Raw genomic sequence first — 16,092 nt, forward strand, 5'->3', positions numbered from 1 at the left:
AAAATAAATTATTTAAATAAAAAAATTAAATGGTTAAAAAAGAAATATGAACAAATATATCAATGACACTAAAGCAAAAGACACCCAAATGTAACCCACAAGATGGAGGCATGCAAAACATTTTCCATATAATATAGGCTTAAATATGGTATTGGTCCCTGCAAAATAGGCTAGTTTTGGTTTTAGTCCCTGCAAAAAAAATTTATAGTTTTTGGTCCCTGCAAAAATAGGCCAGTTTTGGTTTTAGTCCCTGCAAAATTTTTGTTTTTGGAAATAGTCCCTGACCCCAGTTATGTAATAAAAAAATATTAAAAAATTCTGGAAAAATGAAAAATTAATAAAAAAATTGAAAAAAAAATATTAAAAAATTATGGAAAAATGAAAAATTAATAAAAAAATTGAAAAAAATATTAAAAAATTCTGGAAAATTGAAAAATTAATAAAAAATTTAAAAAATTCTAGAAAAATGAAAAATTAATAAAAAATTGAAAAAAAATATTAAAAAATTCTGGAAAATTGAAAAATTAATAAAAATTAAAAAAAATTAGAAAAAATTAAAAATTCTGGAAAAATTAATAAAAATAAAAAATGACTAAAAAAATAAAATAATCAAATAAAATGAAAAATAATGATAAATTCTTAAAAAAATAAAAAAGATTATAAAATTCTGAAGAAAAAAAATCGAAATTTTTTGGAAAAAATTAAAATTCTGGAAAAATAAAATTTTCGAAATTTTAATAAAAATTTTGGAAAATTTAATTAGTATATATGTCGAGCTTAAGTTTTTTCAGTGTATTTATTTCCAAAAAAATTTCCGGGAATTTTGTGTATTTATAAACCGAGAATAAGGGAAAAAATATGTGTATTTATAAACCGAGCTTAGGGTTTTTGTGTATTTTTCGAAATTTCGAAATTTTCATTAGTATTTTTTCCAGGAATTTTTGTGTATTTATAAACCGGGAACTTTTGTGTATTTATAAATCGAGAATAAGGGAAATTTCGAATATATACTAATCAAAATTTCGAAAAATACTAATGAAAATTTCAAAAATTTCATTTTTTTAAAAAATGATTAATCTTTTTAATTTTTTTCGAAAATTTCGAAATTTTTTAGATATTTTCCAGAATTTTTTCAGAATTTTTATTTTTCATTAAAATTTTATTTAGAATTTTTCCAGAATTTTTATTAAAATTTCGAAAATTTAATTTTTCCAGAATTTTAATTTTTTTTAGAAAATTTCAAAATTTTATTTTTTCAGAATTTTTTAATCTTTTTATTTTTTCAGAATTTAGCATTATTTTTCATTTTATTAGATTATTTTATTTTTTTAATCGTTTTTTATTTTTATTAATTTTTCCAGAATTTTTAATTTTTTTCCGTATTTTTTTAAATTTTTTTCCATTTTTATTAATTTTTCAATTTTCCAGAATTTTTTAATATTTTTTACAATTTTTTTATTAATTTTTTATTTTTCCAGAATTTTTTTAATTTTTTATTAATTTTTCAATTTTCCAGAACTTTTTAATATTTTTTTCAATTTTTTTATTAATTTTTCATTTTTCCAGAATTTTTTAATATTTTTAAATTTTTTAATATTTTTTTCAATTTTTTTATTAAGTTTTCATTTTTCCAAAATTTTTTTAGTTTTTTTATTAATTTTTCATTTTTCCTGAATTTTTGCAGGGACCAAAAACTATAAAAAAAAAATTTGCAGGGACTAAAACCAAAACTAACCTATTTTTGCAGGGATCAAAAACTATAAAAAAAATTTGCAGGGACTAAAACCAAAACTGACCTATTTTTGCAGGGACCAAAAACTATAAAAAAAATTTGCAAGGACTAAAACCAAAACTGGCCTATTTTGCAGGGACCAATACCATATTTAAGCCTATAATATAACTATAAACATCTGGCAGGGTGTTATGTGTCAAGTTTAGGATAGTTGCGTATACTTCACATCAAAATTGTGGACGATTGCATCAACAGTAGAATTTCCACGCACCACATACACCACATCCCAAATAGTTTGTGTAAAAGAGATCAAGAAGATGTTTGGTCAACTTGAGCATGAGTTAGAGCTGCACGTGCCAGCAAGTGAAGCATGGGATCTCTTTGGCACTCTTGCTATTGGAAAGGTCGTTGAGGAAGCGATGCCTGAAAGATTTCAGAAGGTGGAGCTAATTGAAGGAGATGGAGGGGTTGGGACTATTCTCAAACTCACATTCACTCCAGGTTATTTTCATTATTATTTATGTATTCTTTATATCAACTTGCCACAATTATACTCAAAAATATAATTATCGTTACATAATTCATATGGAAAATTTAATGTAAATTTATTCCATCAATTGTAAACACATCCTCCGTTGAGGCGTTGACCTAGTGGAGAATAAGGTGGTTAGAAATTCATATTAGATATTCATCTTAAGCTGAATAAGTGGAGAATCTAGATTTGAACCTGATCCTTACATATCAAATGTGATGTCCCTAACAATGGAGCGATCCTTGCCGAGACTACTTTCTATTTAATTTTATTTTGATCATATGACTATTGTATCATGAACATTTTGGATTAGTTTTGAACATCTTTTCATGCATAGCAATGTCATGTCTCCTAGGTCCATGAATGTTGTGTTCACGATGATTGATTTTGCCATCCAAAAGGGTCTAGCGGCGCAGCTTGTTGCCCGCTTGCCTTTTATTCAAGTGTAAATAATGGTTATATATATATATATATATATATATATATATATATATATATATATATATATATATATATATATATATATATATAATAAAATAAAAAATAAAACTACAAGTGACTTTTAATAGATTGATCCACCATTATGTCTATGTACAGGTGGGGGATTCGGATGTATTTCAATCTATAGATTCATGAGTTTGGAAAGAATTTAAATTAAAGATATGATGAATTAACATACTTACGGGACAATACTATATGTATACAAGTCTATAATATTTTGTGTTAACATTCTTTCAAAAAAAAAAAAAAAAAGTATTTTGTGTTAACATAACATTAATTGTTTTGGTCGGAGTTTGATCAGGTTTACCTGGCCCAACTGGTTTAAAAGAAAAGTTTACCAAGATTGATAATGAAAAGCACATCAAAGAAGTGGAGGTGGTTGAAGGGGGATGCTTAGATCTTGGATTCACACTATTTAGAGTTCGTATGGAAGTGATAGAGGAAGGTAAAGATTCAAGCATAATCAAAACTACATTAGAGTATGAAGTCAAGGAAGAGGAAGCGGCCAATGCCGCACTTGTTTCCATCCAGCAATTGGCAGACGTTGTAGAAGTTGGCAAGAATTACCTCAACAGAAACAAGGATGCAAAAGAATAAGTAAAGTAGTAATTATGTGCTTCAAAATAACATTAGAGAAAAGAAAAACTTATGGCTTAGTTCATGAATAAAATGATGAAAGTTGCTTTGCTTCCAACATTTTGTTTCATTAATTCACATCATCATGTATTTTCTTTTGGTGTGCCAAAGTATCGATTATCGAACCTAGGTCGCCAAGGTTGAAGAACAAATTTTCAACCAAATGATTCTAGGATAACCGACATGTACTATTTCTCAAATGATTTGTAATATTACGAAACATAAATGGCAGAAGTATACTCTCAAGGTTGTGTAATCATGTTAGTTATGGTGGAAAATCCTTCAAGATGTAATGAAACTAGACGTACCTATCAAGTGTGGTGAACTAGTATAAACCCTTTGTGCAATTTCTCTTTCCCTAAATTCTTTCCATCTTTTTTAAGAAAACTATTCAATATCATCTTTTGAAGAAGAGTTTACAACAAAGTTTTTAGAAAGGTTTTTAAATCAGTATTTGCGATATTATTGTAAAGAACACAATTCAAACCTTCTCATATGTCTGTCTATTTGAAGAATATTCTATTTATTATATTCCACAAGCATCAAATTACAGCTAGCCAAATTACAGCTAGCCAAATTATACAATTTACCTTCTTTGAAGACTTCCCCCACCAATCAAAGAGCCAAAATGTAGAAAATGTTGCTGAACATCATTAGAGAATACCAGTCTTACCTCCATCCACTTATAAACCTCAATACACACTAGAATAGAGAAATGGCATGATAAAAACAAATCACTTATTTCTTCTTCCTCACGAGAGCACATCACACATGAAGTTTCTATGTTGTAATCAATTACACCTCTTTGCGACAACGTCAGTTTAATTTGGATCAATTAAACGTAAGTTGGTTTATTGCATTCGAGCACACTTTTTGCCAAAATCAATTTTACAAAATTAAACCCCTGCAAAATAAATTTTAGAGATACTAATCCAATGCAATCTTTGAACGGCAAGTTGGGATTTCTTTGTTGCTGAATGACAACATTTCCAAATTGTTCCAGCAAGCGTTTCCTACTGCTTGGGCCTTGTAACATCCAAACAACTTTTAAGTATTGCTGACTGACTTCAGAAACCAACATGTGCTTTTTCAGCATGTTTTGTTCTCACTCGTACGCTTTCAGGGACACTTCTTAGAAGGTCACTTATCCCAAAATTGCTCCATGTCAATCACTCTTAACTGTGCTTATGAAATGGACTACCAGAAACAAATGCATCTTATTGATATAGGTGGTAAGCAAACAATTCTTATAACCTTCCTTCAACCACATACCTGTCCGGTCTCAGGATCTCTCCCATTACAACAAAATTAAATATGCCTTGTGCACCGGCCCGCCCTCATCAGTCTCGGGCGTTAAAGGCCAAGAACATGTTGTGACCGATGGATTCAAACAAAAAGTTGGCGCCAAGTTCTTATTTATTTGACCCTATTTGACCCAAGCAGCCTACATGTGAGAATTTGGTAATTTGGTGAAAATGTCTAATTATAACCCTGAGATCTCTTTGGCCGGCCAAGATAATTGCTCAACTAGCTTATATGGAAGGCCAAATAGATATTGTAATGAAGAGAGTGTGTTTGCACATGTGATAAGATTTAAGGGTCCGATAAAATAGTAAGTGTCACATAGAGTTTTGAAAAGTGAGTGTTGCTAGCATTCCTCTCTTATATTGAACTTGTATTGTGCTCCTTTTGATAAGACCATTTAAATAAACTTCTATTTATCGGAAATAAAAAAAAGTTGTTAAACGGCAAAACGCAGAGCGGCAGAGCATTGAGACATGTATTTATGTACAAATGCATGTGACGCATAACTCAATTAATATTATCTTTTGTAAAAGTAACAATAAAAATAAAGGAATATTCTTCAATCATTCAATAAAGATATTAAAGATGAGACATCAATAGAACAAAAAGGACAAAAGATGGTCCTAAACTAAACGGTCTCATTGGACTCAACGTAAGGATGTAATAATCCCAAAATATATTACGGGTAGCAACAGATAGCATAGTCCACATTTTAAAACTCAAAAGAGTACATTTTTTGTGGAAAAGAAAGATGATGTCTGGTCAACTTGAGCATGAGTTAGAGCTCCATGTGCCAGCAAATGAAGCATGGGATCTCTTTGGCACCATTGGTATTGGAAAACTCGTTGAGGCAGAGATGCCTCAATTGTTTCAGAAGGTGGAGCTAGTTGAAGGAGATGGAGGAGTTGGAACTATTCTCAAACTCACATTCACTCCAGGTCAATCATATATTATTTATGGATTAATGATATTTTGACATCCATTTGATGACAACTTTGTTGACAACCTTGTTTTTCTCACTTCTTATTGGTCAAAAACAATGGAGAGAGAAAAAGGAAAGAGATAATAACAACATCATGTGAGTATGAGAGAGAAAGTTGTCCAAAAGTTGTCAAAAAGTGGTTGTCAAAATATCATTTCTCTTATTTATGTATAATTATTTACAGTTAGCCTAACACAACTATATATGAAAACCTATACATATACATAACTTTCTAAGATATGCAAATTCGATCCATCAATTGACTCAGTTTTTAGTTTTATTTTTATCACATGATTATTATATATTTCGGGAAAAATTTGGATTAGTTTTGAACATCTTTGCTAATTATACATACACTTATGAGTGACTTTTGATAAATTGATCTACCAACATGTCTATACAAATGGAGGGTTCAGATCTATTTCAATCTAGAGATTCATGTGTATGGAAAGAATTCTTGTGAGTTTTGAGCAGAAAAAGAAACTTTTGGAAATTCAATAAGTGTATGTTTGGATTTACTGACAAAGTGCTTTAAAAACATAACTTCTTATTTCGATATGTTTGACTTTTTTTTTAAGTAGTCTCTCTTTGTCCCCACGACTTGTAACTAGAAGTTGAGAATTGAAGTTTCACCTTCTAAAGTGATTTGTAGCTCAAATTTGTTCAAACGGTTTACATAAATGCTTATAGATGAGTGTTTCCAAGCATAAATGAGAGAAAATGATGATCGAGAAAGACATCAATATATATTTTATTTTATTTTAAAACAATTATAGCGTATAGCTATAAAAGAGTGGTCTCGATTAGGTTGACACCAGTGGCGGAGCCAGGAATTTCTTAGAGCCTGGGCAAAAATTTAATCGCAAATTCAAATGAGACAAAGTGCTTATTATTGTAGTATGCTAACTTAATTCTTTACAATCACGTATAAAGGAGTGTTATACTAAAACTAGTTAGATATTTTTAACACTTGCATAAATATTGTACTGTATAGTTTCATGCTTATATAAGTAGTTTCATATTTGGCACAAAGAAATAGTGACAACATTTAATCCAAATCATGCTATTAGTTTCATGCTTATATAAGTAGTTTCTATAAGAGAAATATAAGTAGTTTCATGAAATAGTATTAACATTTAATACTGTATAAATATTTGCAACAACTTATATAAGTAGTTCCTGATATAGTTTCATGCTAGCAAGCTACTAGTACAAATACATCAACAATGAGAGAAACATAAATCATGAAGGAATGCTTATATAATTTCACACTATACATGACAGCAAAGCCCCCCAAAAACACCTACATGACAAGCTAAAAAATGCTGCTATAACAACTTAGCCAAATCAAAGCATCACAGCCCAAACAAACACACCAACAGGCGCCCAAAAATACTACAAAGTGATTATAACAATTATGCTATATTGCTATATCAAACAATCAGCAAAGTTTCTAATTTATTCACACATTCATGAAAGTATTTAACTTGTTTTAGACTATTTACAAAAATTTGAGCCTCTTGAAGTAATAATCCTAAGAAATCCTTACATTCTCATTATTCAAGTTATTACATTGGACTTGATCAACTTATACAACAGTAGAATCAAAATTCTGAAATTAACAATTCTCTTTGGACAAACAAAGAGAAAAATCAACAATTCTAAATTAGGGTTTGGGAAATCAAAATTAGGGATAATCAACAATTATAAATTGCAGTTTGGAATTTAAATAATCAACTCATTGATTCACCCATTAACAAATAACAAGCATCAAAATAACATTCAGCATCAAAATAGAACAAATAACAAAGAAAAAACATGGAACAAACATGGAGGAAGTGAAGAGGAGAAGGAATGAAAATGGAGACTGAGAGTTGAGAGAGGAAGAGGCGCAAATTGAGAGAGGGAGAAGCAAATGAAACTGAAACAGAGATTGAGCAGAGATTGAGTCACTGAGAGAGGGAGAGTCACGATAAGTTAGAGGAGGAGACTGAAAAATAAAAAATTTGTACGCGCCTGAACATTTGCCTCAATTCTGCCCCTTTTATTTTTTTTTTAAGTAGAAAATATGGCTATTGGGCTGGGCTTCCAACATAGAAAGTAGAAGCAGAGCCTGGGCTAGAGCCCAGGCTAGCTGGGGGGTGTAACCGCCCCTGGTTGACACCGATGATGCTAAGTAGGTTGACACTCTTTCAAATCAAAAACTACATCGCCCCAAAGAAAATATATTAATAAAAGGGAAAAAAATAAAATAATACTAAATACAAATCTAAAGGTATTTTGTGTTAACATAACCCCTCCTATAAAAAAAAAAAAAAAAAACACAATTAAGTTTTAAAGTAACATTGATTGTTTTGATTGGAGTTTGAACAGGTACACCTGGCCCAGCTGGTTACAAAGAGAAATTCACCAAAATTGATAATGAAAACCGCATCAAAGAAGCAGTGGTAGTTGAAGGTGGATACTTAGAATTTGGATTCACACTATTTAGAGTTCGTTTTGAAATAATAGAGAAAGGTGAAGATTCAAGCATAATCAAAACTACAATAGAGTATGAAATCAAAGAAGAGCATGCAGCCAATGCCTCATTTGTTTCCATTGAGCCATTGGCTAACATTATGGAAGTTGCCAAGAATTACCTCAACAGAAACAAGGCTACAAAAGAAGCAAAGTAGTAATCATTTACTTCAAAATAAGACTAGAGAAAGAAAAATCAGTTTGTGACATTGTCTAGTTCATGAATAAGATGATGAAAGTTGCTTTGTTTCTAACCTTTGTATTATTTCTCAGATGATTTGCAATCTTGAGAAACATATAGGTTATAAAATGATTATTGGGTTATACCTAGTGCATTTGCTTGATTAGAAATTACAACTACATTCATCAAATATCTATTTAATTTTAAGAATATGCCACATTCCCATTTAGTTTAGCGTTTTGACAAGAATTGATAAATTTTGTTTCAAAAACAAGTGTTCCCTCAAAAACAAAATTTGGAGAGTGAATAATTTGGTGGGTGGTCTAAATCAATAGACTTATTCACTGTGAATAATTTGGTGGGTGGTCTAAATCAATGGACGTGTCATATTATAGGTATTCATATGAGTCAATATCAAAGTATCACTCGTTATAAAAAAAAAAAATCAAGTCTTATAATTTTGGATTTAGTCTAAGTCATCGTTGGTGTGTATCAAGTGCGAGTTAGAAGTCTCACATTAGATGAAAGGTGAAAGTTGAGCATCATATAAGTGAGATGAGTCATAAACAAATATTTTTAAGGTTTGTGATAAAAGTGGAAGTTGTGTCAAAAAAAAAAAATTACGTGGTTGTTCTTGACCCAATGTGATAATCCCATGAACTTTCCTAATGACGAAGAATGGTATCAGAGTCGATGATTCGACTCACCATTAGGGGAATTAAAAAGATTTGTTATAATATGTTTTTTATGATAGTTTGTCATAAAATATCTTATTTGGATAAAAACGTGAAGAATTTACCAACATAGAGTGACAAAATTGATAGATACTTTCTTAAAAAAAAAAAAAAAGTGGTAGATACTTGAACCATTAAAACAATAAAATTTGTAGAAAAATATTATTATTATTATTATTATTAAATAAATATATTTGGGTTTATTTTCAATCTTATTTTGAGTTTTCTTGCCATTATATAGAAAAAATATTATTCTTTCAAAAAATATATATATATATATATATATATATATTATTATTATTATTATTATTATTATTATTATTATCATCATCATCGTCATCATCATCATCATTATAAATAAATATTGTTGACACAAGTGTTCAATCCTAATTACATTTTTAGCCAATTTAATTTTGGGTTAAATATGTTTTTGGTCCCTATAAATATACCAACTTTTCGTTTTGGTCCCTCTAAAATTTTCCTTCAACTTTTAGTCCCTATAAAATTTTCAATCACTACTTTTGGTCCCTATTTTTAACTTAATTTTAGTATTTTTTAATGAAATTATGCAGAAATGTGTAGAATATTGTAAAAATATTTCCCAAAAAAAAATATAGAATTTTTTAACAAAACATAAATTTAATATGAATTTTTAACCATAAAAAATATAAAAATTCATATTAAATTCATGTTTTGTTAAAAAATTCTAAATTTTTTTGGGAGAGATTCTTATAATATTATGAATTTTTATGCAAAATTTTATTCAAAAATAAGAATTCTACATATGAGTTTACTTTAAAGGAGGGACTAAAAGTGAAAATGGAAAATTTTTGAGGGACTAAAAGTTGAAGGAAAATTTTAGAGGGACTAAAACGAAAAGTTGGTATATTTATAGGGACCAAAAACATATTTAACTCTTTAATTTTTCAATCGTACATTTTTTTATTCTCTTAAATTTTAAGCCTGTGTGTTATAGTTATTTTAAGAAAAAAATCACTTTTTTTTAAATATAATCACTATAAAAATTATTGGATCCGTTTGTTACAAATTTTTTTTAAAAAAATCATAATCTAAAAATAAATTTAAATGAAAAGCTGTTAAAAGCAGGTTCTCAAAAAATAGATATTTTTTTAGAGGAGAAGGAAAATAAGTTTCCTAAGATTGAATTAATTTATAACAAAAAACTCTTTTATATAGTTGTATCCAAACAAACTAAATTAATTTAAAAAAAATGATTTTTATTACACTATACAAACACAAAATAGATTCTAATTTTTTTAAAAATATCTAAAAAATAATTTCTAAATTATTCAATGTCAAAATCACTTCTATTTTAATTCGTAAAAAACAAAATGAGCAACAAAAAAATAAAGTAAAAACATAATATGAGTATGGAGAAAAACATGTCACAAAGTTGTCACAATTTGATTTTAAAAATATCATTTATCTTTTGTAACATCCCAAAATTAATCAATCTTTATTATCTTAATCTCTTCACTTCTTTGAGCACCAAGACTAACGGTAAAATGGGTATTAAGTATTTTTTTTTAATAAGGGAAAAGGAGGTAAAGATATTCTCGCACTACTGACACGGTAAAATGAGATTTGTTGGCTTCTTTCCCTCATTTCCCCCTCTCTCTCTCTCTCTCCCTCACCATTGCATTTGCATGCATCAAAGGCTTAGCAAGCTAGTTCCATCGTATTCACAGATCTTCTTCACATCTTCAGGTGAGTTCTCTTCTTAAGATTGAAATATGAGAAATACATGTTAAAAATTGGGGAATTTAAGGATTATTAAGGGGAAACAAGTAGAGTTAAGTTGTGGGGATGAAATTAGCAAGTTTTAACTTGTTATTAGCGATTGTATGTGAATAGAAGTTTATGAGTATGCTGTATGCTAGTTTTTGTATGTCCATCAATTTAGAGTCTAGTAGTGTGGAAATCCCTGAATTTTAGTAGTTTACTAGTATTAACATTGGACTACAAGAATGTTTGAGAACCTTTACGGTTAGTTAAAGCAGTATGTAATTACATAGAGATGATTTAAGTGCATTGTTTTTCTTTTTTTATTTATAGTTATGTTCAATTTTCATTGTACAAGAGATAAGAAAAAGGACCTTGTAAGGTTAATTAGTAAGTTAAGTAAGAGACACTTGTGATTTAAGATAAATATAGAACAAAGTATAAATATATATATATATGATATTCTAGGATCAGACCTAGTATCACGACCCTAATTGGTTAGTTAAATATAAGTAAAACACTTAAGTTTTGAGAGTAAGATAAAGAGTCGATCAAAGACATTTATAAATATTGATCATAGTTTTTGTCATTCATTGATAATAGGCACATATGTGAAAAGGGCATATGTGGTAAAATAAAGTAAAAGACGGTCAATTATTTTGTGTTCAACCATTTTAATTATGTTACAATATGATTTTTATTAGTAAGTTGATTTTATGGGCGGATTCAAGAAGCTTAATGCTTGGTTATAACATTGTATCAAACCTAAGGTAGAGAGTGTAGATTCTATTATGTTAGTAAGGAAAATGATAGGTTGACGACCTTTATACCACCGCTGATGTGGCATGTTTTATATTAAAATAATTGGACTGAAATGACTTGGTAATAATTTCTGTCAAAAAAAAAGATTAGTAATCTTTACAAATGATGGTAAACATAACTATTTTAAAGTGCAAAACATAACTACTTAAACATTGATGGTAATCTTTACAAATAAATTGTTTTTTCGTCTAAACCATTGCACCCAAGATTGAGTAATGAGGTTTGTTTTGTTTCCACCAAGTAAGAATGAGTAACTTGTCATTATCATTTCCACAAGGGTTGTATAAATACCTCTCATGTTCATTCTGCTTATCAATTGTGTCTTGATCCTTTCAACGTTGCTTAAAAGCATCAGCTCTTGCAATGAGTGAAGGATTTATAGGTTCTGATTGGTTGTTTGATGGACCAGAAAGCTGTGAGGTTGCATTCATTTGATCATGGGCATCCTTGAACCAATTGTATAATTTAAACACATTATCCTTAACATTATTGGCCATGTCTTTTGAAATGTCACTCCTAACCTCACTGGATCAAACGACCACTCAATATATCTGAACTTAAAATGAGGATAAAAAAATAACTTCAAAATAAAGAAATTGATTAGTTTTGTTTACATTGCCCCAATACTTGTCATATTTCCACTTCATATCACCACCCATTGAGGCAAAAACAGAATTCAAGTTCAAAGCTGCGGCGCTAAGCTCACTTAATACAGAAGTGAGCTGATAAAAAACAGTGTGCAATGAAACTTGTTGAGACGAAGAGAAAACCTTCGTGACATCCAACTAGGAGGTCCAACAACCCAAACCACTCTAAATATCCTGAATTTTCACCTTCTATTTTTTCAAACACTGCCTGAAACTTCTCAGCAGCATCGAGACAAAGCAGTTTTTCTGGCAATCCTAACAACATTTTGGATGCTGGAAATAGATGTATATTGATGTCGAGTTCCACCTTGTGGAAACATCGAGACAAAACAGTTTTTACAGGTAATCCTAACAACATTTTGAATGTTGGAAATAGATGTATCTTTATCTTTCAATCCATCAGTTACTACCAAATTCAGAATGTGGGTGCAGCACCTCATATGAAAGAAGTCCGCGTCACCCATTAAATCATTCTTGATGTTGATTCTCTTATTCAAATATGCCGCAGCCACATCGTTGGACGATGTGTTTTCAACGATGATTGTAGACACGTTTCTTATACCCAATTCCCTCAACACATCCTCAAGTTTTATACCAATGGTGTCTCCTTTATGATTGGGAACTGAATTGAAACTAATGATCCTTTTCTGATAAAGATGCTTATAGTAGGGCAATCACTCTACTTGTCATCCTTGATGAACATCCTTTTAAAGTTGTTGAGGGTGAGGGGTTTAAGATTTTATGCAAACAGTTAGAGCCACTTTTGAACACCATCTAGGAGGACAGTCACTAGGGATTACTTTTAACTGTATTTAGATAAGAAGTTGCAGTTGAAAGCTTTCTTTAGATCTGATTGTAGTCATGCAGCACTTACTACGAGTTGTTGGACATTCATCCAAAACCTAAGCTATATTACCATAACAGCCCATTTCATAGACAAATATTGAAATTACCAGAAAAGGATCATTAGTTTCAGTTCAGTTCCCAATCATAAAGAAGACACCATTGGTAGGAGGAAACTTGAGGATGTGATGAAGGAATGAGGTATAAGAAACGTGTTTACAATCACTGTTGCTAACGCATCGTCCAACGATGTGGTTGTGGCATATTTGAAGAAGGGAATCAAAATCAAGAATGGTTTAATGGATGACGTGGACTACTTTCATATGAGGTGATGCACCCACAACCTGAAATTGGTAGTAACTAATGGCTTGAATGATCAAGATACATTTATTTCTAGCATTTGAAATGATGTTAGATTTCTAAGGTCTTTGAAATTCAAGGAATGCTGCGAGTTTTCTAAAATTACCTGTAAAAAAATGCTTTTTCTCGATGTTTCCACAAGGTGGAACTCGACATACATGATGTTGGATGCTGCTGAGAAGTTCCAGGCTGGGTGTGAAAAATTAGAAGGTAAAGATTCGGGATATATAGAGTGGTTTGGGGCTGTTGGACCTTCTAGTTGCACTGATTGGGAAAAAATTCGAGCTTTTGTAAGCTTTTTGAAGATTGTCTATGATGCCACGAAGGTTTTCTCTTCGTCCCAACAAGTTTCATTGTACACTACTGTTGATCAGCTCACTTTTGTATTAAGTGAGCTTAATGCAGCAGCTTTGAACTTGAATTCTCTTTTTTGCCTCAATGGGTGTTGATATGAAGCGGAAATATGACAAGTATTGGGGCAAAGTAAGCAAAACTAATCAATTTCTTTATTTTGAAGTGATTTTTTTATCCTCATTTTAAGTTCAGATATATTGAGTGGTCGTTTGATCCAGTTTATGAGGTTGGGATGACATTTCAAAAGAAATATGGTCAAGAATGTTAAGGATAATCTGTTTAAATTATACGATTGGGTCAAGGCTGCCCATGATCAAAATGAATGTGACCTCACAGCTTGTTGGTCCATCAAACAATCAATCTTAACCTAGAAATCCTTCACTCTTTGCAAGAGCTGATGCTTTTAAGCAACATTTAAAGAATCAAGACACAATTCATAAGCATAATGAACTTGAGAGGTATTTAATTTCCCCTTGTGCAAATGATAACGACAAGTTTCCAATTCTTGCTTGGTGGAAACAAAACAAACCTCGTTACCTAATCTTCTTGGCTGCAATGGTTAAAGAAATTTTGGCCACACCAGTTTTAACAGTCGCATCAGAGAGTGCATTTAGCACAGGGGGACGATTTTGAAATGTTATTGAAGCTCTTTGAGTCCTGATTTGGCTGAAGGTTTGATTTGCACTCAGAATTGACTGAGTCTTTCTTTTACTTATTTCTAAAACCTTGATCTCAGTGAAGAGTTTGAGGTATCTAAGAATGTCATAGCAGGTACTATTCTTTTATTAATTTTCTTTTGCTGTTGCTGTTTGTAACATGATCATATATGATATTTTTAAAATTTTCAATGCATTATAGAATTTCAACAAATTTCATTAACCGGAACGTTTGGGGTTGGTACTAGTGGAGCAGCTGCTGCTTGTGCTGCTGTGGGATCAACTCAATCACAACCTATAATTATGTTTGTATGTAAATTGCTACTTTGTGCTGTTTTCATGTTTAATTCTTAATTCTTAATTAGTTGGTACTAATTCTGGTTCTATTTATTTGTGTGTTTTCATACATCTTGGCACAACACACACTTCTATTTTGGTGCCCATATGTTGGAGAAGGATAACAAATGCTTGCTGCCATCATTTCAAGTTGCTTGCTACCATCATCTTCAAGTTTGGAAGCTTTTGGAAGGGCATTTTTTTTACTCTTAATCACGTTTTGTGCCTGTATGAGTCTTTAGTGACTCCAACTTAATTGAATGTATCGTTTTTAATGAAAGACGAATGAATAATTTTGATTGGTGACAACTCAGATGGATAACCTCTATTCACATTTTATTGATGGATAATGTAGTTGTCACCACATTTAAAATTGGATAACAAAAGTCAGAAACAATTAACCACAATAAACATACAAGTCTATGCTATTAATATCAATATGAACACATAAAAAACGTTCACATTTGTCTTGTGTTGTCTTCTTAACTAAGCTTCAAATCTTAGGTAAATTTTTTCCTTAAGTTTCTTTTACCAACTACTTTTCTAATAATAAGCAATGTTTGTAAATTGTAATGGACTCAACCTTCTAAACAAGATTTTCTTGTGCTAATAAGTTGAACAACCTTTAGTTTGAGAAACAGTGACCAACCCCAGCTTCTACTAATCCAATTAACAAACTTACAAAGGTATTTATTATATATACTTCAAAGTTCTAACAAAAAGAAAAGTATTTTGATATAACGAAATCTGTCTATATGTGGCAAAACATGTACAAAATGAGCTAGTATATGCATAAACATATATTAAACAGTTAAATACCTAATCTAAAGGAAATCAAATCCCACAAGTAACAGAGTGGATCTTTGTTATTGTTGTTGGGAAGTTTTCCATTTACACGGAAGCTTTTAAGAAAACTGGATTGTTACTGGTTAGTTAGTTAATTAAAATGCACTTTTTTTACTAAAGAAGCAAAACAAAAACAAGGTGGCTTGTAAATATGGATCATGAGGTAATGTTGAAAGAAAATCTCCGGCAAGGTATACCATCCTTTTAACCCCCAAATTGACTATTGCATATTCATGATGTCACTTAAATATGTGGGTTTGAGACACCATAATAAAACTACTATTTAATGTGTCTAGAAGAAAAAGGATGCAGTGTTCTTTGGAGAAGTACTTGAACCCTCTCTGTTTAAATCCTTTTCCTTTTTA

At 30.4% G+C, this 16,092-nt stretch overlaps 2 protein-coding genes and 2 pseudogenes across 3 annotated transcripts; 3 read left to right on the forward strand and 1 right to left on the reverse strand.

Moving 5' to 3' along the window:
• Positions 1-1,911: 1,911 nt before the first annotated feature.
• Positions 1,912-3,736, forward strand: LOC146931582 (norbelladine synthase-like). Its single transcript, XM_085703088.1, has 2 exons — positions 1,912-2,233; positions 3,067-3,736. Exons 1-2 carry the CDS (start codon positions 2,050-2,052, stop codon positions 3,360-3,362), a joined length of 480 nt encoding a protein of 159 aa, XP_085559214.1. The 5' UTR covers positions 1,912-2,049; the 3' UTR covers positions 3,363-3,736.
• A 1,677-nt stretch (positions 3,737-5,413) lies between these two features.
• On the forward strand, positions 5,414-8,529 carry LOC146931583 (norbelladine synthase-like). The gene is made up of 2 exons (XM_085703087.1): positions 5,414-5,644; positions 8,062-8,529. Exons 1-2 carry the CDS (start codon positions 5,458-5,460, stop codon positions 8,361-8,363), a joined length of 489 nt encoding a protein of 162 aa, XP_085559213.1. The 5' UTR covers positions 5,414-5,457; the 3' UTR covers positions 8,364-8,529.
• Positions 8,530-11,873: 3,344 nt separating this feature from the next.
• LOC146931584 (zinc finger BED domain-containing protein DAYSLEEPER-like) lies at positions 11,874-12,690 on the reverse strand (annotated as a pseudogene).
• A 394-nt stretch (positions 12,691-13,084) lies between these two features.
• Positions 13,085-15,194, forward strand: LOC146931585 (zinc finger BED domain-containing protein RICESLEEPER 2-like; annotated as a pseudogene). The gene is made up of 3 exons (XR_015006766.1): positions 13,085-14,660; positions 14,748-14,854; positions 15,002-15,194. The product of XR_015006766.1 is annotated as a zinc finger BED domain-containing protein RICESLEEPER 2-like (transcript).
• Positions 15,195-16,092: the final 898 nt, after the last annotated feature.

The sequence above is a fragment of the Medicago sativa genome, chromosome 4 (genome assembly GCF_051527215.1).
Source record: "Medicago sativa cultivar Bolivia chromosome 4, Bolivia_mono, whole genome shotgun sequence".
Lineage (NCBI taxonomy): Eukaryota > Viridiplantae > Streptophyta > Magnoliopsida > Fabales > Fabaceae > Medicago > Medicago sativa.